The sequence below is a fragment of the Larus michahellis genome, chromosome 15 (assembly GCF_964199755.1).
Source record: "Larus michahellis chromosome 15, bLarMic1.1, whole genome shotgun sequence".
NCBI lineage: Eukaryota > Metazoa > Chordata > Aves > Charadriiformes > Laridae > Larus > Larus michahellis.
In genome coordinates this window covers 4,470,642-4,488,370 of record NC_133910.1, presented here as the reverse complement: position 1 = coordinate 4,488,370, position 17,729 = coordinate 4,470,642, and the positions used below count along the sequence as shown (strand labels likewise).

The following is a 17,729-nucleotide window of genomic DNA, read 5'->3' as shown; positions in this document are numbered from 1 at the left end:
CACAGGATTCAGCTGGAAATGCTGCAGATGATAAAACATTAACCATTCTGAACAGTGAAGAGAAAGCACTTTGAAAACCCTTAGAAAATGTGTGAAATGGTCTTTGAATGCTCAATTACTTTTTCTCCGTACTCACTGCAAGCTTAAAAACTAAAAGCACAGTCGTTACCCCATATAGACAAGGAATGAATAAAGATGCAATATGCTAAGTAAGTCCCATGCCGAAGACAAAAATACCTGTAATACCATCCTTGGGTACACTACTTTATCCGCACTATATATATGGTTCCCCTTACTCGTCCTGAGACAAAATGCCCTCGTACGTATCATGCACAAGCACGCAGGAAGAGTATAAAGCACTACAGAAAGAAGAGAGAAAACTCAGCAGCACAGAGGTGGCATGCCCCAGTGACAAGCTCTTTCTTTGCATGCCTAAAGCCTTTCATGCTTTTTCTTCTCTTTAAAAAAAATATCTAAGCCCCATTTATTTAACTCCACAGTAAAACATCTCCCCTCTCTAACGCTTCTTAAACTGCAGAGGTGAGCTGGATTGGTAACCCCTGCAGATTTCTCTAATCAGTAGAAACTAGTCAAGGACCACAGGCTGGGACACGCCTGAGATGAGCAGGAGAATTTATCCAGCAGCCAGCGCTGGGAGCCCAACTAGGGGCGCACGGGGAGCAGCAGGAAGAATTTGAAGAGCACCAAGACAGAGCTCCGAGCAGGGCTTCCCCTGCCTGCACCTGTGGGGTGGTCCCCAACTGTCACCGTTCCCTGGTGGGATCCCAGGGGATGGCCGGGAAAGGCTGCGGGCAGGAGCACCCTGCGCAGGGCAGCAGGAGCCCAGCGTAGTGCTGGAGGTCTGCAGAGCTGGGGGTTACTCTGGCCACTCTAAAGCCACCCTGCTGAGCCGTCATGAGGGAGTCACAGAATTATAGAACCATAGAATTGCCTAGGTTGGAAGGGACCTTTCAGATCATCGAATCCAACCATCAACCTGCCACTGACAAAATACACCACTAACCCATGTCCCTCAGCACCACGTCTGCCCGGCTTTTAAATACCTCCAGGGACGGTGACGCCACCACTTCCCTGGGCAGCCTGTTCCAATGCTTGATAACCCTTTCAGAGTAAAAATTTTTCCTGATTTCCAACCTCAGCCTCCCCCGGTGTAACTTGAGGCCGTTTCCTCTTGTCCCCTTGCTCGGTCCCAGCCCACTGTCACCAAGCCCGTCACCGAGCTCCCCAGGGAGCTGGGGGGTGCTGGGGCACCCTGGGGTGCCTGGCAGGAAGGGGACCATCGGTGATGGGATGCAAGACACCTCCTGGCACGTAAAAGGCACGCTGTGTGCCAGATGGACTCATGCTCTGGAGAGGAAAAAGACATTTTTCCTTCTTTTCTTAGGATTTTTAAGAGCAAATTCTCAGCTTGGCTCCATACACCAGGTGAAGAGCGTGAACCTGTTCCCGTCTCATCTCAAGAGCCCAGCGCTCGCTCTCCGAGGCTCCGGCTACTCATCCTCTTCCAGCCAAAGGTTTGCAGGTCACACACCACGGCGATAAGTCTCAGGCCAATAAAAACTCTTATGAGATGTTTTAACTCAGAACAGGATCCACTGGAATTCCTTGGAAAATAAAAAAAAAAATTAAAAAAACCAAACTCCGGGGGGGTTGCTGGCTGCTGATTGGGGATATCTGCCTGTCTGCTTGTAAGGCACATGCCTTGAATACATATTAAGCATTTTGTGGCAATAGCAATGAAGAGAAAAATCAGCTTTGACACTCATGGACAAAATATTAGTATTAATTTTTTAGTACTCTGCCCTAGAATAAGCAACTGGGACCCCAGGAAAAAATGAAATGAAATGAAATGAAATGAAATGAAATGAAAGGAAATGAATTAAAATAAGATAAGATAAAATAAAAATCACAGCTTTATACAGCACTTCCACAAAAATATGAGTTTTGTTTCTACCGATCCTAGCAACACCTTCCCACCCATTGGGTTTTTTTTTATGTTCATGATAAATGGAGCTGCGCCTGCCCTGATATCAGCTCTGGTGCTGTAAAAAAGGAGAATAGTCCTTGTCCTAAAGGTTTTACGGCCTAAATGAAAACAAATAAACAACGAGAGAGGTAAACAAAGCCAGTTACTAGCCTAAGGTCACAAAGGGGTTATGTGGCTTGGCTCGGAGAAGAGCACAGGTCCTTCGGTGCTTTACCAGCTCTCTCGTCCCGTCTCCCTAAACCATGCTGGGTTTTGCTATTTCTTGTTTTCTGCTTCACACTTACTCTTTCCCCGGCCAATTCCCTGTCCCCGCTGTTGACAGCTTCACTCCTTCTCACTGCCTAAGTGACACCTTCTGCTCGCAGCATGACTTTTAGATTTCTAGTGTATCAATAACTGCACCAGACTATTGCAATAAGATGATTTCTAACAGTGTTAATGAAGAATAAGTGATAAGAGCTGGCTGAATTTTTATTGATTATTTCCCCTTCCTGAGTCTGTGGAAGGAGTAGCAGACAGACCGGGACACGAAAATGTATTTTTCTTTCTTTGGTATTATTTTGTAATAATCTGAAACGTGTTTCATGGGGAGGTGGGGGAAACCAAACCTTGTTGCTCATTCACTAAAAAATAAGTAAGTTTCCACCCTGTTTCTCTATGTGGGGAAAAAGGAGGAGTTTCTGCACATCAGCGTGCGCGCGTGGATAAATCGAAGAAAGTTTCAGTTTTGATGAGAACCATGTTTTCCCGGGAGAAAAAATTTCCGATTTCGATAATCCGGGTAAATCTACATGGCAACATCTCCGCTGAGCGCTCCTGCCCAGGCCGGAGGAGGGAGGGTGGGCTGATGCTGCGCGGCGGGGACCCAGCAGCAGACCAGGGGAGAAGGGACCCCCTTTCCAGCCGGCCATCGGCTGCCATCAGAGCGCGTTTCTCCCAAATCGGTTGCTGAGCAACTCCTGAGCTTGCCAATAGGCAGCGGGGCCTTTTAATCACACATAGCAACTATCAATAAAGTAAGATAACATAAATGTTTCCCAAGTGCAATAGAGTCACAGCTTTTCCAAGCAGTGATAACAGGCTCCTGTAAAACCGCAATTAAAATGAGATTGGAGAAGATGAACCTCCACAGGAGCAGAACACCCTATTTTAGGCCTGTCCCCGCACTCTTTGGTACAAAAGGGACATGGAGCAACCTGCAGCCCACTGCACTCTGCTAAAGCGTAGGTATGAAGCAACATTTCAGAGAATCAGACCCCTTCCTGGCCTGGCTTGTGATACCCTCGCCTTCCCTAAATGACTCTTCCCTTTTCTCCCGGGGCTGCGCTGAAACTGCTGGGCTCCGGGACACCGCGCGCTCGCCTCTGCCGCTCGCTCTCGCTCTCCCCCTGCTTCTCACTTTCACTCCCATTGGTTTCATGTTCCCTTTACCGTGCGGAAAAAGCTCTCAAGCTTATCCAGCCCAGCAGCAGGGTTTATCCTGGTTCCACCCACTGGGACTTTCCTAGCTTCCTTCTGCACGGCGAGGGGGGAAAAAAAGCCAGACGGAGACATGCAGCAAGCACCTCGGGGAGCGCGGGGAGCCGCGGTGCTCTCTTTCCCTGAGCTAGGTTTCTATTGTAGGCGGTGCATTCCTTGGGAGGGAGGGTGTGTGTGTGTCGGTGCCTTCCCACACTCGGGGCAGCTCTTATTTAATGGGGGTCTCCATGCAGGGCAGACGCCAGAGGAGATTTTGCCGTTCCCAGTTCCCATCCAGGAACAGCAGCAGCTCGTACGTCAGGCGCCAGCATGGACTGCGTGGCTGAGATAACCCTGGAGGAGGCGGCTCCTGGGACCAACCAAGCCTCCAGGATGCACCTCAGGGAGGATTTGAGGAGGATACGGTGCGCGGTGCTGCTGTGCCTGCTCTCCGTGCTGGTCCTGGCGCTGCCCACTGCCTACCTGCTGGTTGGAAACCTCAGAGACCCCAGTTCCTGTGCCGGCCAGGTAAGAGACTGACTAAGATTTCTGTCCTGCCATCCTACAAGGAGGAAAGTGCCACGTCTCGCGTCTCCAGGGTTGGGTTTGTTTGGTTCTTGTATTTTCTTTATGACTTTCTCACATTTAAAGGAACTCAAGAAACTCGCTGATACATTCCTTCTTCCTTACGCAGAGCAAATCTGCCTGGGATAAATCTTACTATCGTTTGGTCTTTTTAACTAACGGTTTCTGTTCCTCTTCTCTTAATTTCACTAAGGTCACAGCACAATGTACGACTTTAAAACTTTTATTGACATACTGCAGGAGACGCTTAAGAAAAATTGCTAGTTGATGGAAATCAGTGTCTCTCCACTGATTTGAGCCAGATTTTGATGCTATGGCTCATTTTCCTCCCTTCTTTTGGGTTAACTCTGCGACTTCCCCTCCCAGCATCCTATTTCAGCTGCTGATGTCAGTGGGTCAGTGCCATCAGCCACCACTGGGCAGACAGCTACAGCTCTTGTGTATTATTTATGCAAACTCCCGCAGAGAGATGATTTGGGATGATTAAAGAGTCCAACCCTAAATTTCGCATCCCGTTTTTTACTCCTCATCAAAACTTTCTCTAGATCCAGGCATCTGCTTGGCTCTTCTCCTCTGGCAGATGGCTAAAATTGCTTTGAACTACAAGCTTGCTGGTGCGGCTGCTTCTAATGCTCTTCTATGCCACCCCACTCCTCCTTGCGCCAGACTGCAGACAAGTGCCTATTTCTATGGTAGACCACGAATTCAGCAGGACTGCCCCATGCTAGAAGGGCAGCACGTCTGCGTACGGGTCTGAAGAATTAAGGTTTGAACTTTAGCCCCAGGTCTGACATTCCCCAACTTGTTATATGCTCACTTAGGAACAGCAAAGGAAAGCAGTGTTAGTAAGTGGCCCCGAAGGCAGTTTTCTAACCTTGCGCGCATTCGGCCTCAGGATGTTTAGGGACCGTGAGGGCTCTACCCACGTGCATGCGCGCTCCTGGCAGCACAGAGACCTGTCAGCCCTCGTTTGACCTCAAGCCTGAACAGCCGACGTCTCGCACCCAAGAGATGCCAGCTCCTGGGTGCAGCGTCTTCTGTGCTTCCTGCTTATACCTTCATATATATATAAATACTTATATAAGTATATATGCTTATACCGCCTAGCGCAGTACCTCAGGCTGTTAAATCTACCCATTTCTTGCCCATGCAAAAGTGCGTGTTACTGCACTGACCCTGTTACTGCTATTTAGCGGGTACACACGGAGGGAAGAGGCTCTTTGGACAGTCTCAGCTGCATTGCTCTTTGTTTGCGTCCTGCGAGGTTGTACAGAGCAGAGCAGTTCAGTTCTTGAAACGAGTGAAATAATAATAAAACGTTAGCCTGTTTGGTCGGAGTAATGCATTCCTGGCTCTTGACTCTGTTGGCAGAGTTAGCAAAGTATTTTCGTGACTGGGTTTGGCTTCTTAAGAGGAAAAGCACGACGTAAGCCATTAGATTTGCTCCAGCCTGGGCGACACTAGTGTGTATTTCCATGCATGTGCAGTAAATCGTTAGCGCGTGGTATTCCCACAGTGATGTAACGAGGTGATCGGATGAGTTACAGCCTCTGCGAGTCCCAATGAGGAAGAGAAACGCCATGGGGGCTGGCGGGCCACCCACTGCCTCGGTGCCAAGCCCCGTGGGTGGAGCACCCGGCTACAACTCAGCTGCGTCCTGCGTTTTCTGAATTTTTCATTCGCTCTGCCGGGGACTGACTGTGTCGCCAGCATTGTCCAGCAGCAGAGCGCAGGTGGGAGGATTTGTCTGCCGGTGGTGCTTTCTGTTAATTCCCCGAAGAGCCAGGTCACGGGCCAAGCCCGGGTGCTCGGTCCTGTGGCTCAGCATGGCTGTAGGCTGTTTCAGTCCTTGGGAACGTTTCTGGGCATAAAGGCTCTCAAGAAAATGTCTTTTTGCATTTCGTTTTGCATTTGAAGTGTTAGGACGGGATTGCTAAAGGGTGCCTTTCTCATGTGCCCCACTGGTAGCCCACATCGGGAGGACTAGGTTGGGACCAGATGCGTGTGCCAGAGCTCTCTGTGGCACTGGTTTTGGGGTGCGGATGCCTTGGGCGTTACTGGGAGCAGCTGGACAGACCCAAGTTTGCACCAGACGCGTGTTCGCTTGCTGACCCTTGCGGCAGCGGGCCCACGGGAGGAGCCCTCTCCTTGCCCCAGGACCAGAGCTCAGCCCACACACGCCAGATGATTGCCAGCTTCTCGAGCGGCGGCTGGGCAGGTGAGAAGCAGATGGAGTAAATTCCTGAGCCCGTCCTTCCTGGAGGAAGGAGGAGGAGAAAGGGAGCCGGGGAAGGTTTGTGCAACAGGGGTGTGCCTCTCCGATTTGCCTGCGGGGTGACGCAGTTTATTCATCTCTGCTCCCGTGTGGGTGCACGTGGTGCCACATTCTGCCTCTGAAGGGATACAAACCCACCTTTTCCTCTGGAAATGTCCCTTTCAGGAAAAAGCAGGGTGTTGTCATTACAGCAACACGTGTGAGCCACCAGTTCTCTCTCTCTCTCTCTCTCGTGATATAACGCGTCTTGCATGAATAATTCCAATCCAATGATGATTTCCCTTGACACCTTCCAGGCTCCCTACACTGCTTCTCTCTTGGAAATAGAAATTACTTTCTTTTGCGCTTCAAGACAGAGCAAGGTGAGGAAATAGGGTTCTTTTAGCAGTAACACATGGCTTGTGTTACTAGGTGGAACTCTATAAAAGGCTCTAGTGGTGCCCTTGCAGAGGAGGGGCCAGGACTGCTGTGCATCCTTCCCCAAAAGGAAGCCAAGTTTCACTCTGAGTGTGCAAATCTACCAAGGGGAGGGCACAGCAGCCAGGAGGGCATCGCTGGCTACCTTAGCGACCCACTCACCTAGCCCAATACAGCAGAGCATCAAGTCCCGTGGCCTGGAGATGTTGGTAGTGGGGCTTATTTTTGTGGCATCCCTGGCATGGCAGGACCACAAGCGGCATAAAGGGAAATTCCAAAACGTGCCCAAAGGATTGCGTATGAACCCGTGTGCCATGTCAACCTTGCAATGGAGAAGGGAGCTGCTGCAGTACAGGAGGGATGTTAAGGTCCTAGCAGCTCCACCTGGGTCCCATCCAAAAGGATGAAGCCAGAAAGCTAGCAACAAAGCTCGGATAAGGGCTGCCAGAACACGCAGAGCCAAAGCCCTACCGGCCTGCCCAAATGGGAAAGGGAACCTGAAATGGCTTCCTGATCTGCAGCGATGCAGAAACACCTGGAGAGGAGCAGTGAGATTCCACCTATGCCTAGGTGTGTGGAATTCCCCTTCCAAAAGCCAGCAGCTGTAAAACCCCTGACTGGCCTTTACTCCTTGATGCACGTGGTCCTCGTGGGCAGAGAAAGCCAGTGAGCACATGCCCTGAGTACATGCTCACACTGGGCACTGGAGCCCAGCCGAAATACTCCCATTGAGGCCAGTTTTACCTGGCACAGGACAGGCCCCTACCAGAAACGCCCAGCCCAGGCCATGCAGCATCTCTGGAGCAAGCAAAATAGCAGGTCTGTCAACCGTGTATGACCTGCAGAGACCCTACCTGTAAAATAGCGTCTTGTGCTAAAAGTAGATGGAGGTGCCTGGGATATTTTGCTTATTAATCTCTCTGCCTGCAGTGCCCAGCTGCTTTTCCCATGCAGTTCTCTATCGGATACCCTCGGCCCCTCCTGGAGGTGCGAGAGGTAAAGCGTGTGAATGGGGGATGTTCAGCCCTTCCGTTAGGCTTTAGCAATATATGGATATAAACGCAATGGGACTTTTGGACATTCTTGGTATCAAACCAATATAGAAGCGTTTTGCATACCACAGTCTTCAGGGTAATTAAAGCTGGTTGTCCGGGATGTCGTTTTTCTGCAAGTCAGCTGTAGGGTGGGATTTTCAACATCACTCAGTGGTGGTTACGGTCTCTCCACAGTAACCACAGGGAAAACTGAAGCCACGCTGTGAACTTTTCAGAATCACAGCTAAGCAAGAGAGAAAAATACTGATTGTGTAAATGATCTGTCTGTTGTCTCATGCTGCGTAGCTCTCCCTCACCACCTCATCTGCGCCATCAGTGTACAACACCTGTGCCTATTCAGGACAAATATTACTAATACCTGGTGATTACGTAGCATTGACTAGTGCTAAAGTATTTTCTATAGGAAGTTTAGATTTGTATCCTTATCAAAGAGCATGATTATGGAAAAAAAAATTACTTTTGCCAAGCAACAGAATGACTTCACACCTCTCAGCACCCTGCTCTATCTACTGCACCACACTATCCTTGAGCATCTATGAACGCAGCTCCTGCACCTGGAGTTTCCATCTGGCCTTATCTAGAAACAAGGAAATTGAGGTTGCATAAAAAGCTTCTTCCCAGTTTTCAGTCAAAACTATTGGGTTATTTTTTATAAGGAAGCAGAATTCTTCTTGATATCCCTCCCACTTTTCCATCACATCTGTTTGTGTTGCAACATCTGAGTTTATATGAAGCACTTCGGCAGAAGTTAGGCTTTAAATACGTAAACAGTCCCACCCAAGGTACATGATTAAACGTAGGTTTGTGATTGGTTTGTAGCTCATTGCAGTACTTAGCATTGTTAGAAAACGTGTCACTTGATAAATATGTAGGAAGTGTCACATAAATAATGGTGTAAAATGTACTCATAGGCACATACATCTGGCCAAAAGCAAGGAGGAGTGTTTGAGGGAAATCCTCCACGCCAATCTTGTGCGTCCCACCAGGGGAAGGACAAAGTCACCCGGCTATGACTCTGTGTCACATCAAAAGTACAGGCGTGTTTAGGCACCGCAGCAAGCAGGCAGGATCTTGGAGAAAGTCATTAGTCATAATGAAAGGCCCAGCCATATCATTGACAGTGCCGACACTGTTTCTCTGTCAGCCACACACCGAGCTTTCCCCCTCCGTCTCTTCGAGATGACGTTTCCTGCAGAGCAGCAGACTTCTGTGGCTGGGCTCGGTATGTGTGTGCAGGTGGGGAAGGGAGGGAAAAAATGAGCATTTTCCCTGTAGTTTTCCTTCTCCATTTGTTTTGCATCACACTAGGGCAACTATTTTAGAAATTACGGTTTTCTGCAGAAGCACATGGATATTTACTGCGAGTAAAACATTAAAATATCTTTGGGCTCACTAGAGTGGCTAGCAGTCCCCAAACCCTGACTCTTCTCCCACAAATACTCTCTCTTCCTCTGGCCAATATAAATTATCTATTTTCCACTTCTCCTGAAGTATCTGAAGTTGCGCGAGAGACAGCCAGCAGGAGATAGCTTCAGCATCTGTGTGCTAACACTATTTCAGCCTGTTTAGTCAGCAACGTGCATCAAACCCTAGCTGCAAGCTCATCGGTGGCAGTTTACTCTATTCAGTGCATTTATTGTAGCTGTCCATAAAACACACCATACCACGTCGGCTCCTGACAAACGCTGCGCGATCGGGGCTCCCGACAGCCCTGACAAGTCAACTCTGCGCTGGCTGCACAACCCAGACTCTCCGCTTTCTGCAACCGCGCTGTTGGCATCGACCCACAATGAACCATGCCCTGGGGAGGGTGTAAGGGATGCTCCTCAGGCCCCAGGGAAGCCGGATCCAGAGCCAGCACCCTCCGGTCAGGAGCCCTGCTGCTTTCCAGGCTGCCGTAAAAGGATTGGCACTTGGCAAGAAGGCACCGGCCATGCCCAGGTGTGATTCAGAAGGGCCAGCCCTGGTCGTGGCAGGCAGTAGCTTCCCTTTGAACCGCTCGACCGAAAAGTCAGAACCACTTGGCAGGGCCCAGGGCCATGCCCTGCTGCCATGCGAATGCACGCTGGCACAGGGCTGTGTTACCAGCGTGCTGCTGATGGCTCTAGAGCAAAACGTAAGAGGCAAGAATGGCCCTGCCTGCCCTTGGCGGAGAGTCAGCGAGCCGCAGAGCTCACCCTCTGCCAGCTCTAGACCTGCTCAGCTCCTTTCCCTCTTCCAAGGAGGCTGCCCAACGCTCCGGACAGACCTAAGCAACAGACTCACAGCGCAAAATAACACAGACGCAGAGAGAAAAGCGGGTGTAGCTGATACCCCTCGGTTAGTCTCTTCGCTGGCTTTACGGATGAACTTCTGTGCCTGCAAAGACTCAGATCTGATGAGTCTTGAGACAGGGAAGAATCACCCACATTTCTCTGTTTGCTCTGCACAAGTTGAGGGACAGGAGAGTCTCCAAGCAGCAGAGGTGCTCCAGCAGTGCTGGAGGGAGGCACCGTCCCAAAGGAGGGCTAGTGAGGGCTCATTCACACTGGCCACTCTGCCAGTCCTCTCCCAGTTGTGCCAAGGGCTTGTCCAGCCTTTCAACAAGACTGGAGTTTAACGCAACCACCGCAGGAGCCCAGGCCCTGTCCCTGGCAGCCTTTCAGAGATGCAGGCGGTTTCAAACAAACAGCAGAAAACTCTTGCGGTGAAGCAAAGCCCTGTCAGGGCTTGTCCTTTTACATAAAAGCTCTAGCTGATCTCGATAATATTACTGTAGCATATTCCATTTTCTGGGATAACGCACAGCAGGCCCTGTGTGGAGGTACGGCACACCCCGCAGCCCTCAGCTAACCGCTTGCAAATCTCTCCCGCAGGTCACAGAAGAGAGGGGCTCTCGCTTTCTGAAGCAGCGGGCAGTAAGCGCCGGTAAGTTTGCCAGTCCTTTCCCCCGTCCCGAGCACCTTTGTTTACCCAGGTTTTGCAATCGCTGCCGCAGCAGCCTGCTGGCAGACTCCCACCCGCCTGCCCTCACCACCCAAATCCTTCCCCAGCCCAACAAGCCGGGGCAGACAGAGGCGAACCTGGGCGATAAGATGCAGGGAGATAACTGGGTCCGGAGCAAAGGTGCGAGCATTTCTAACCCCGGGGCTGTGCAAGCTCACTCCTTCTAGTGCGGGCACAGACCTCCCCAGCAGTACTCCAAGATCAGGATAACTCCCCAAACGTGCAAAAATATGGATTCAGGTGACCGTGCTCACCACATCTCCCCTCCATTCACCCTCCAGCAATTTAAGACGCTGCCGCAGATGTGCACTGTCGATGCCGCAGCAGGCCTGAAGCTATTTGCAAAGGGATTTTGTTACCTCGACAGTGCCCCTAAACAATCACGGCAAATGACTCCTGACCCAAACGTATGCAGAAATGGGAAGGGGCTGTGCACATTTCCTCCTCGGCATCTTTGTCGTGGTTTGGACAATCGATCACCGCTCACATCTTGTTGACCTGAATAGCAGCAAATGACCTTACACCCTTTTTTTTTTTCTTTTTTCCCCTCAGCTACAGATACACTTTCCAGTGCAGAAAAGCCAAGAGCGCACCTGACAGGTAATGCTCGTTCACAAATGAAGCCTTTCCCACGGGTATTACGGCAGCCGTAGCAGTTCAATAATCTTGGTTTATATGGGCCTAATAGGATCAGGTGTTGCAGGAAACATGGGGAAAATAATCATCAGCTTTGCCTTGTTGACCACCACAGATTTACTGCAGCCTGTGTGTGTAGAAACGGCCCCACAAAGGAGGTAGTTGACGGAAACGTTTCTTCCTGCCAATTTTTCCAAGCCGTTTATTTCATTGAATGAGCAGCTCTTGTAACTGAACTTAAATAGGTGTCAGGTATCTTAGTGATCTGAGGAATTCCCTAGAAAAGGCAGTGGAAAGAGCCCAAGTGAGCCCTCAGGGAGCAGTGAATTGGGAAAAACTACCAGTTTTGGAGCAAAATCAGGTCAAACATGACCAATTTTAGGGCCCTTATTTTTCTGCAAGGTCCGTCTCGGGCTACCGTATTACCATCAAATAGACCCCTGTTTTTAGTGAGATCATCTCTGACTCGCATCGGAGAAAGCAAGGGAAGAGTTATGTCCAGCTGAACCCCTCCAAGCCCTTACCTTGTGTTAGGAAGGTGCTATAGCAGGGTGGGCTGCCATATATTTCTGAGGGGCCACCAGCATTTGCAAGGCCACCTCAGCCTTGAAGGTGTAGCTGCCATTAAACCAAGGACACTGTTCCTGAGCCTTTCCCCATCCTCGTCAACTCCACCCACCTGGAATATTTAGGTATTACCGGAGAAGAGGAAAAGGTTCATGGCTGGTTCCCACGTGGCCGGAGCTGAGTGCTGAACGGCTCCCCAGCTGCTCTGACCTCAGGCAATTAAAAATTACAGCTCACTGCAGAGGTTTCCACAACACCCTGTGTGTTGTCCCATGGGAGCACTTTAGTAACTTGAAGCATGCCAGAAGCGGCATGATGCTTCACACAAATTCACCTACAGCATTAAACCAATCAGTATTTCAGGGCTCGTTTCTTTCCCAGCATAATTTACTTTCCCTAATCCCCAAGCTCCTTCCTAACGCACTTCCTTGGTCCCATCCCCATGGGCATGCAGGTTGCTAGAGCTCCAAAACCGACGTGTCCTTGTTTAAAATCACATCTTTGCTTAAGTGCAAGTTTGCAAGAGCAAAAGGACCGTGTCTGCTAGCGTAAGCTGCTCTGTTTCCCCTGAGTCCCCCCATGGCAGAGAGACCCCCGGGCTCCCGGTGCAGCTGACTCAGAAGAGCAGCCGCAGCCCAGCTCTGCTGAAGGGAAATTCCCTGGGCTGCACAAAAGTCCATTTGCCGCAGGGAAGCACCCAGCAGTTTTCTTCAAATTTCCTCAGGTCCCCCATTTGCAAAAATTCCTTCACCATCGTTCCTGAGCAGTCTCCCCAGGGCGGTGCCCGTCTTCTTCAACCTGCCTTTTCGGGCCAGTCACTGCTGGCCACAGCAAGGAGCATGAAAAGGAAAAAAACTAAGGGGCTTTTATCTCATTCTGTGCAAAAAGGCTACACCCGTGCTGCTGCGCTACATAGCCATCGGGGAACCTAATTTCCATGACTTTATCTTTGATCTTTTTTTAGCCCAAGCATATTTTTGATGCTGCACCCTGGGGCAGTGAGTTCCCAAGCTTAATGGTGCATCACAGTCCGAAAAGATTTCCTCTTCTTTTAAACTTGCTGCATAATAATTTCTTGAGTGCCACCCTGGTCTTCTCAGAAACCATGACTTGTGCATAGAAAGTGAAAAAGGAATAATCAATCTTCAGATCTTTGTTACATTCCCCCACCTCAGGCACCTTTTTCAAAGTGAAGGTGGTAGACTACAAACTCTCACTTGTAGGAAATCTCTTCCCGATCTCTATTCTATCTCTTTTTCTAATTTTAGGCATATATATTCTGAAGGTGAAAGCAGAGGAATGAGAGGGATGAGAACTAGCCACTTTTCATGGGAATGCACTACTGAATTAGCAGTATCAGAATGACTCAATGTTTTGGTCGCTGTTTCTTTATGATGAATTTCCCACCTGCTCTTGGCCCTTTTTAACACACACCGAGCGTTTTGAACTTATCCAAACTGGCATCAAGATCTCCTCTCCCAGGGTGGCTATAGCTAGAGAAGAATGGCACAATCCATGGGAATACCTAGATAGGACTTTTCTCCATCCCCATTCTCTCCTGTGCACTAATTTAGATTTGGTGCTGACTGTACCATAGAATGGTTTGGGTTGGAAGGGACCTTAGAGATCACCCAGTGCTACCCCCTGCCCTGGGCAGGGACACCTCCCACCAGCCCAGGTTGCTCCAAGCCCCGTCCAACCTGGCCTTGAACCCCTCCAGGGATGGGGCCATGCCATCATCCCCTCTCTGACTTATTTGGCTGCACTTCTGGTCAAGATGCAGATGAATGCCTATTCCTGTGGCATGGCTGGATGAACTATGTTGCAGAAACCCCATCGAGGACTTGCAGCACTTATTGTGCTGCAACGGCATCCGAGCGCTCCACTAAATCTGGGTAGAACATCACTTTCTGATTCCACTTGATTGTTGGAAATAATGAGTTTTTAAGGGCAGTTATTAAACTCCCAGGGCACAATCTTGAGCAATAGAGAGCCTGCAGCCACGGGACTTTGCAGTAGATGTTGTACAAGAGCTTTTACTACAACAAGAGACTCAAACTCTAATCTCTGGCTGATTCCAGGAGTCTGGCCTCAGAGTGCAGTGTTCAGTATCAGGCTCCCACACCGGCGAGGGATAAGAGTTGTAGAGATCCCACAAGTTCAGCAATATGCCATAAAATGTACCCCAAGCTGCCAAGCAACAGGGATTCTCCAGCAAGGGACTAAAGCAAAAGGGATTTGAGGAAAGGAGAAGTAATTTCACATGCAAGGGATGCCAAAAATTTGTAGTGGACGGGAAAGTTGAAGGAACTGTTGCAATGATCCCTTATTAAAAGCAGATTTTATTTACGTCAAGAGTTAGCATAATAGGTATATTTCCAGGAAGTGTAGCTCCATATATTTATGAAATAAATAAATGACACGTACAAACTGCAACTGCTGCTAGAAAAGGAGCTGTATTGTATTCAACGGCACTTGAACATGCATTTTTCCTCTTGACCGGTATTGAAAGCATGGGGAAAATTAATTAACTTGAAAATAGAGAGCATCGATAGGGAGAACTTTATCCTAAAAGGGAGGTTATAGCTGTAAAATTTACGGTTGCCTAATTCTAGAAGTTATGAAATCATGTACTTCATTTGAGATGCCTGTTAGTTATATAAAACATTGAAGAATGGAGTGTCATTGACATTTTAAATGCGTCATTGTACACAGAAAAGAATATTTCACATGCAGCTTCTCTTTAATTTTCTCCCAAAATTCCCAAGATGGAAAAGAGCCCAGAACATTTTCTGGAAATATTCTGATCTTTTCTGATCCTTCCCATCTCAAACAAGATTTCGTCTGCTGCCAACTGATCTCCGAGAGGTATTACTCCAAGCTCTTGTAAACCTCAGAGTGACCCAAATGCCACTTTAGTTTTGTGCCAGGACTCAGATCAGTCCCTAGACACCCAAGAGGTAGATGAGGATGAAGGCAGACCATGAGTACTTTCACTTTATTTTTTTGCCCTCTCTCCGTATCAGGCAAAGCTCCCTTGGCTCTGAGCCTCATCGTCCCTATAATACTTCTGTAATTTGGCTTGGCTTGCTATGGCAATCCCTGTCTATCGTTCTCCCACACAGAAATACTCTCCTCATGCACTTTGCCTCCTGGGGAAAGATCAGAAAGATTTTGATACTTCAGCAGCTCTGACAGGCAGCCTGAAAAAAAGGCCATTATTTTGTTGTGCTACTCGGAGAATATGCAAGAAATCGCACTCCTAGCACCTTCTTGCCTCCTTACGGATTATTTATTGCTAGAAAAGAGAGGGAGATGGATTCCACTGGGAACTGAGCACACAAGTTTTTCTGAACCTCATTTCAGCCAGGATAAACCTAATGGTTATTGCCAAGAGAATTTCAAAGCTTTCCCTTGCGTTCATTCAGTTTGCCTTCCTGCCTGTGCACACACACCCTTTCCCCAAATACTGCATCGAAATCAACTTTAAACATTAACTCTAGCTCATGAAAATAGCCTTATTTCCTGGAAATCAGTTGCCTCAGTCTCTCTCAGCGTTTTAACATTAACATTCTGGGTTTGCTTTAGTACTTGGCAGAACCTTAATGGTTTTTATCCTTTTCCGTTTCGTTGCCTCAGCTGCTGTTTTACCACAACAATTTTACGTGGCAGTCAGGAAAGAGCGGAGAAAACTCTTTCGCTTCCCTGCAGGAAAATCTCTGACTACTAGGGCTTGTTCTCCTGGCTGTCCTGTGAGAGAAATCACAATGGTGGGGGAGAGGCGAAGGGAATAGGGCAGCATTCCCTGATTCTTCCCCTGAGACCCCTGCAGCCTGGGGAGCATCCTCGGCTTGGCTCAGACTAACGCTGAGGTCTGGATTAGAGCTCTGCTTGTAACCAGCTAATTACAAGACTGGGAGAAAAGTCTGGTGGAAAGCTGAGGCTAACACCAAGTTTAGTGTTTTGTTCCAGCAAAGCATTTTGAAAACAAAATTGAGATAAAAAATGGTTTTGAATACAATGTGTTGCTTTGGAATCGGGCCTCTGGAAGCACAGTGGGGCCTTCTGGGTTTTTGGTAAAATCAAATAACACTGGTAAACCAAAGGCAATTCAACAGCAAAAGATTTCATTACGAACACTGAGGGAGAAAAGCTTGACACAAGGGCTAACAAACCCTAACATCCTTCAGAAGCAAGCGGGCAGGAAGAGAAGTTCAAGCGTCTCGGTGCCTGGCGATAGATTGTGCTGATCCTTGTGATACTTTTGCAAGGACAGTAGTGTCTAAGGACCATAATTGCAATCCGTCTCTAATGAAGAAAATGATGCTTTACTATTTCTTATTACTGCCCTGAACCATTAGCTATGGGCACGGTACTCGTGTGTACAACTGCCCCAGCACTGGTTTCGCTTAAGGACAAGGTTTTTACTCCGTAAACAGATAAGAGAGCACCCCGGACCTGCAGGGTAAAGCTCCACGGTGCCGTGAGACTCAGCCTTTAGGAAGCACAGTCTCACCATTCAGGATCTGGCTCACAACCAGGACATCCAGCCGCAGCGTACCCACAGGTCGCCTGCACTGGACAAGATCTTCCAAAAGCATCTTTGGCTTTCACTCCTGATTGCTCAGATCTGGACACCCTATAGACACCCTCCAAAAATACCACGGGACAGTTGGCCTGCAGTCAATTGTCCCCAGTTTGCAAGCTGTAAAATAAGCGCATTTCTGTCCTAGCATTTTGGTTACCCTATTTAAATCGCTTGCTCTTTGGAGTTGAGGTCTCACATTGCAATCAGCAATATGTGCCTGGCTGTAGCAAACTAACCCACCTCTTCTCCCTCTCTCTTCCTCCTGCAGTGAAGAAACAAGACAACGCCAAGACCACGGGAAACCATCTGCCCATCCTGCAGTGGGAAGACAAGCGAGGCTTGGCCTTTACCAAGAACAACCTGAGTTATTCCAGCAACGCACTGGTGATACCTGTGTCTGGGGACTACTATGTCTATGCTCAGGTCACTTTCCGAGGGACCATTGAATGGTCCAGTAAAACAAACTCTGTCACTGAGATCATCACCAAAGTCACTGACAGTTACCCCGAGCCCACCCAGCTGCTGACCGGCACCAAGACCCTCAGTGAAAAGGGAAACAGCTGGTTCCAGCCCATTTATCTGGGCGCCGTGGTCTCCTTAGAAGTAGGGGACAAGCTAATGGTCAACGTTAGTGACATCAAGCTGGTTGATTACACCAAGGAGCACAAAACTTTCTTTGGTGCCTTTTTACTGTAGGTCCCTGGCAGCAGCTGGTGGGGGCTTCCCTTCAGGGCCCTGGTGGGACCTTGACTTTGTGGGCGCGCGTTGGGGTGCGATCTCTGTGCTGTCATCCTTCTTCTGTGCTGTCACTCCCCTGCAGCTCCCTGCAGCCTTAAATTAAGGGGTAGGGAAAGCTGAAGCCACAGGCTGAATTGAAACAAACCAAAAAAAAACACCCAAAAAGAAACTCGAAAAAAAACAGAAAAATGAAAGTCAGATTGGAGGAAAAAATATATTTTCGAAAGTAAAAACCAAGAACTCTTCAAAACTATGTAAGCTAGGGAGGAACAGTTTATACCCGTGGATAGGAATATTGATCATGGATATTGCAGCTAGGTTACATCACTAATTCCACCTCTGATGAACAACTGCTCAACTCAAAAAAGTGTTTTGAACTTTCTCCAGCACTTCCAGTATAGTTTTGCATGACCCTTC

The 17,729-nt window shown here is 48.7% G+C and overlaps 1 protein-coding gene across 1 annotated transcript; it reads left to right on the top strand.

Annotated features, from left to right (window-relative positions):
- Positions 1-3,527: 3,527 nt before the first annotated feature.
- On the top strand, positions 3,528-17,449 carry TNFSF15 (TNF superfamily member 15). Its single transcript, XM_074608661.1, has 4 exons — positions 3,528-3,994; positions 10,654-10,705; positions 11,336-11,383; positions 16,843-17,449. The coding sequence occupies exons 1-4, from the start codon at positions 3,797-3,799 to the stop codon at positions 17,268-17,270; spliced, it is 726 nt and encodes a 241-aa protein (XP_074464762.1). The 5' UTR covers positions 3,528-3,796; the 3' UTR covers positions 17,271-17,449.
- The last annotated feature ends 280 nt before the right edge of the window (positions 17,450-17,729 follow it).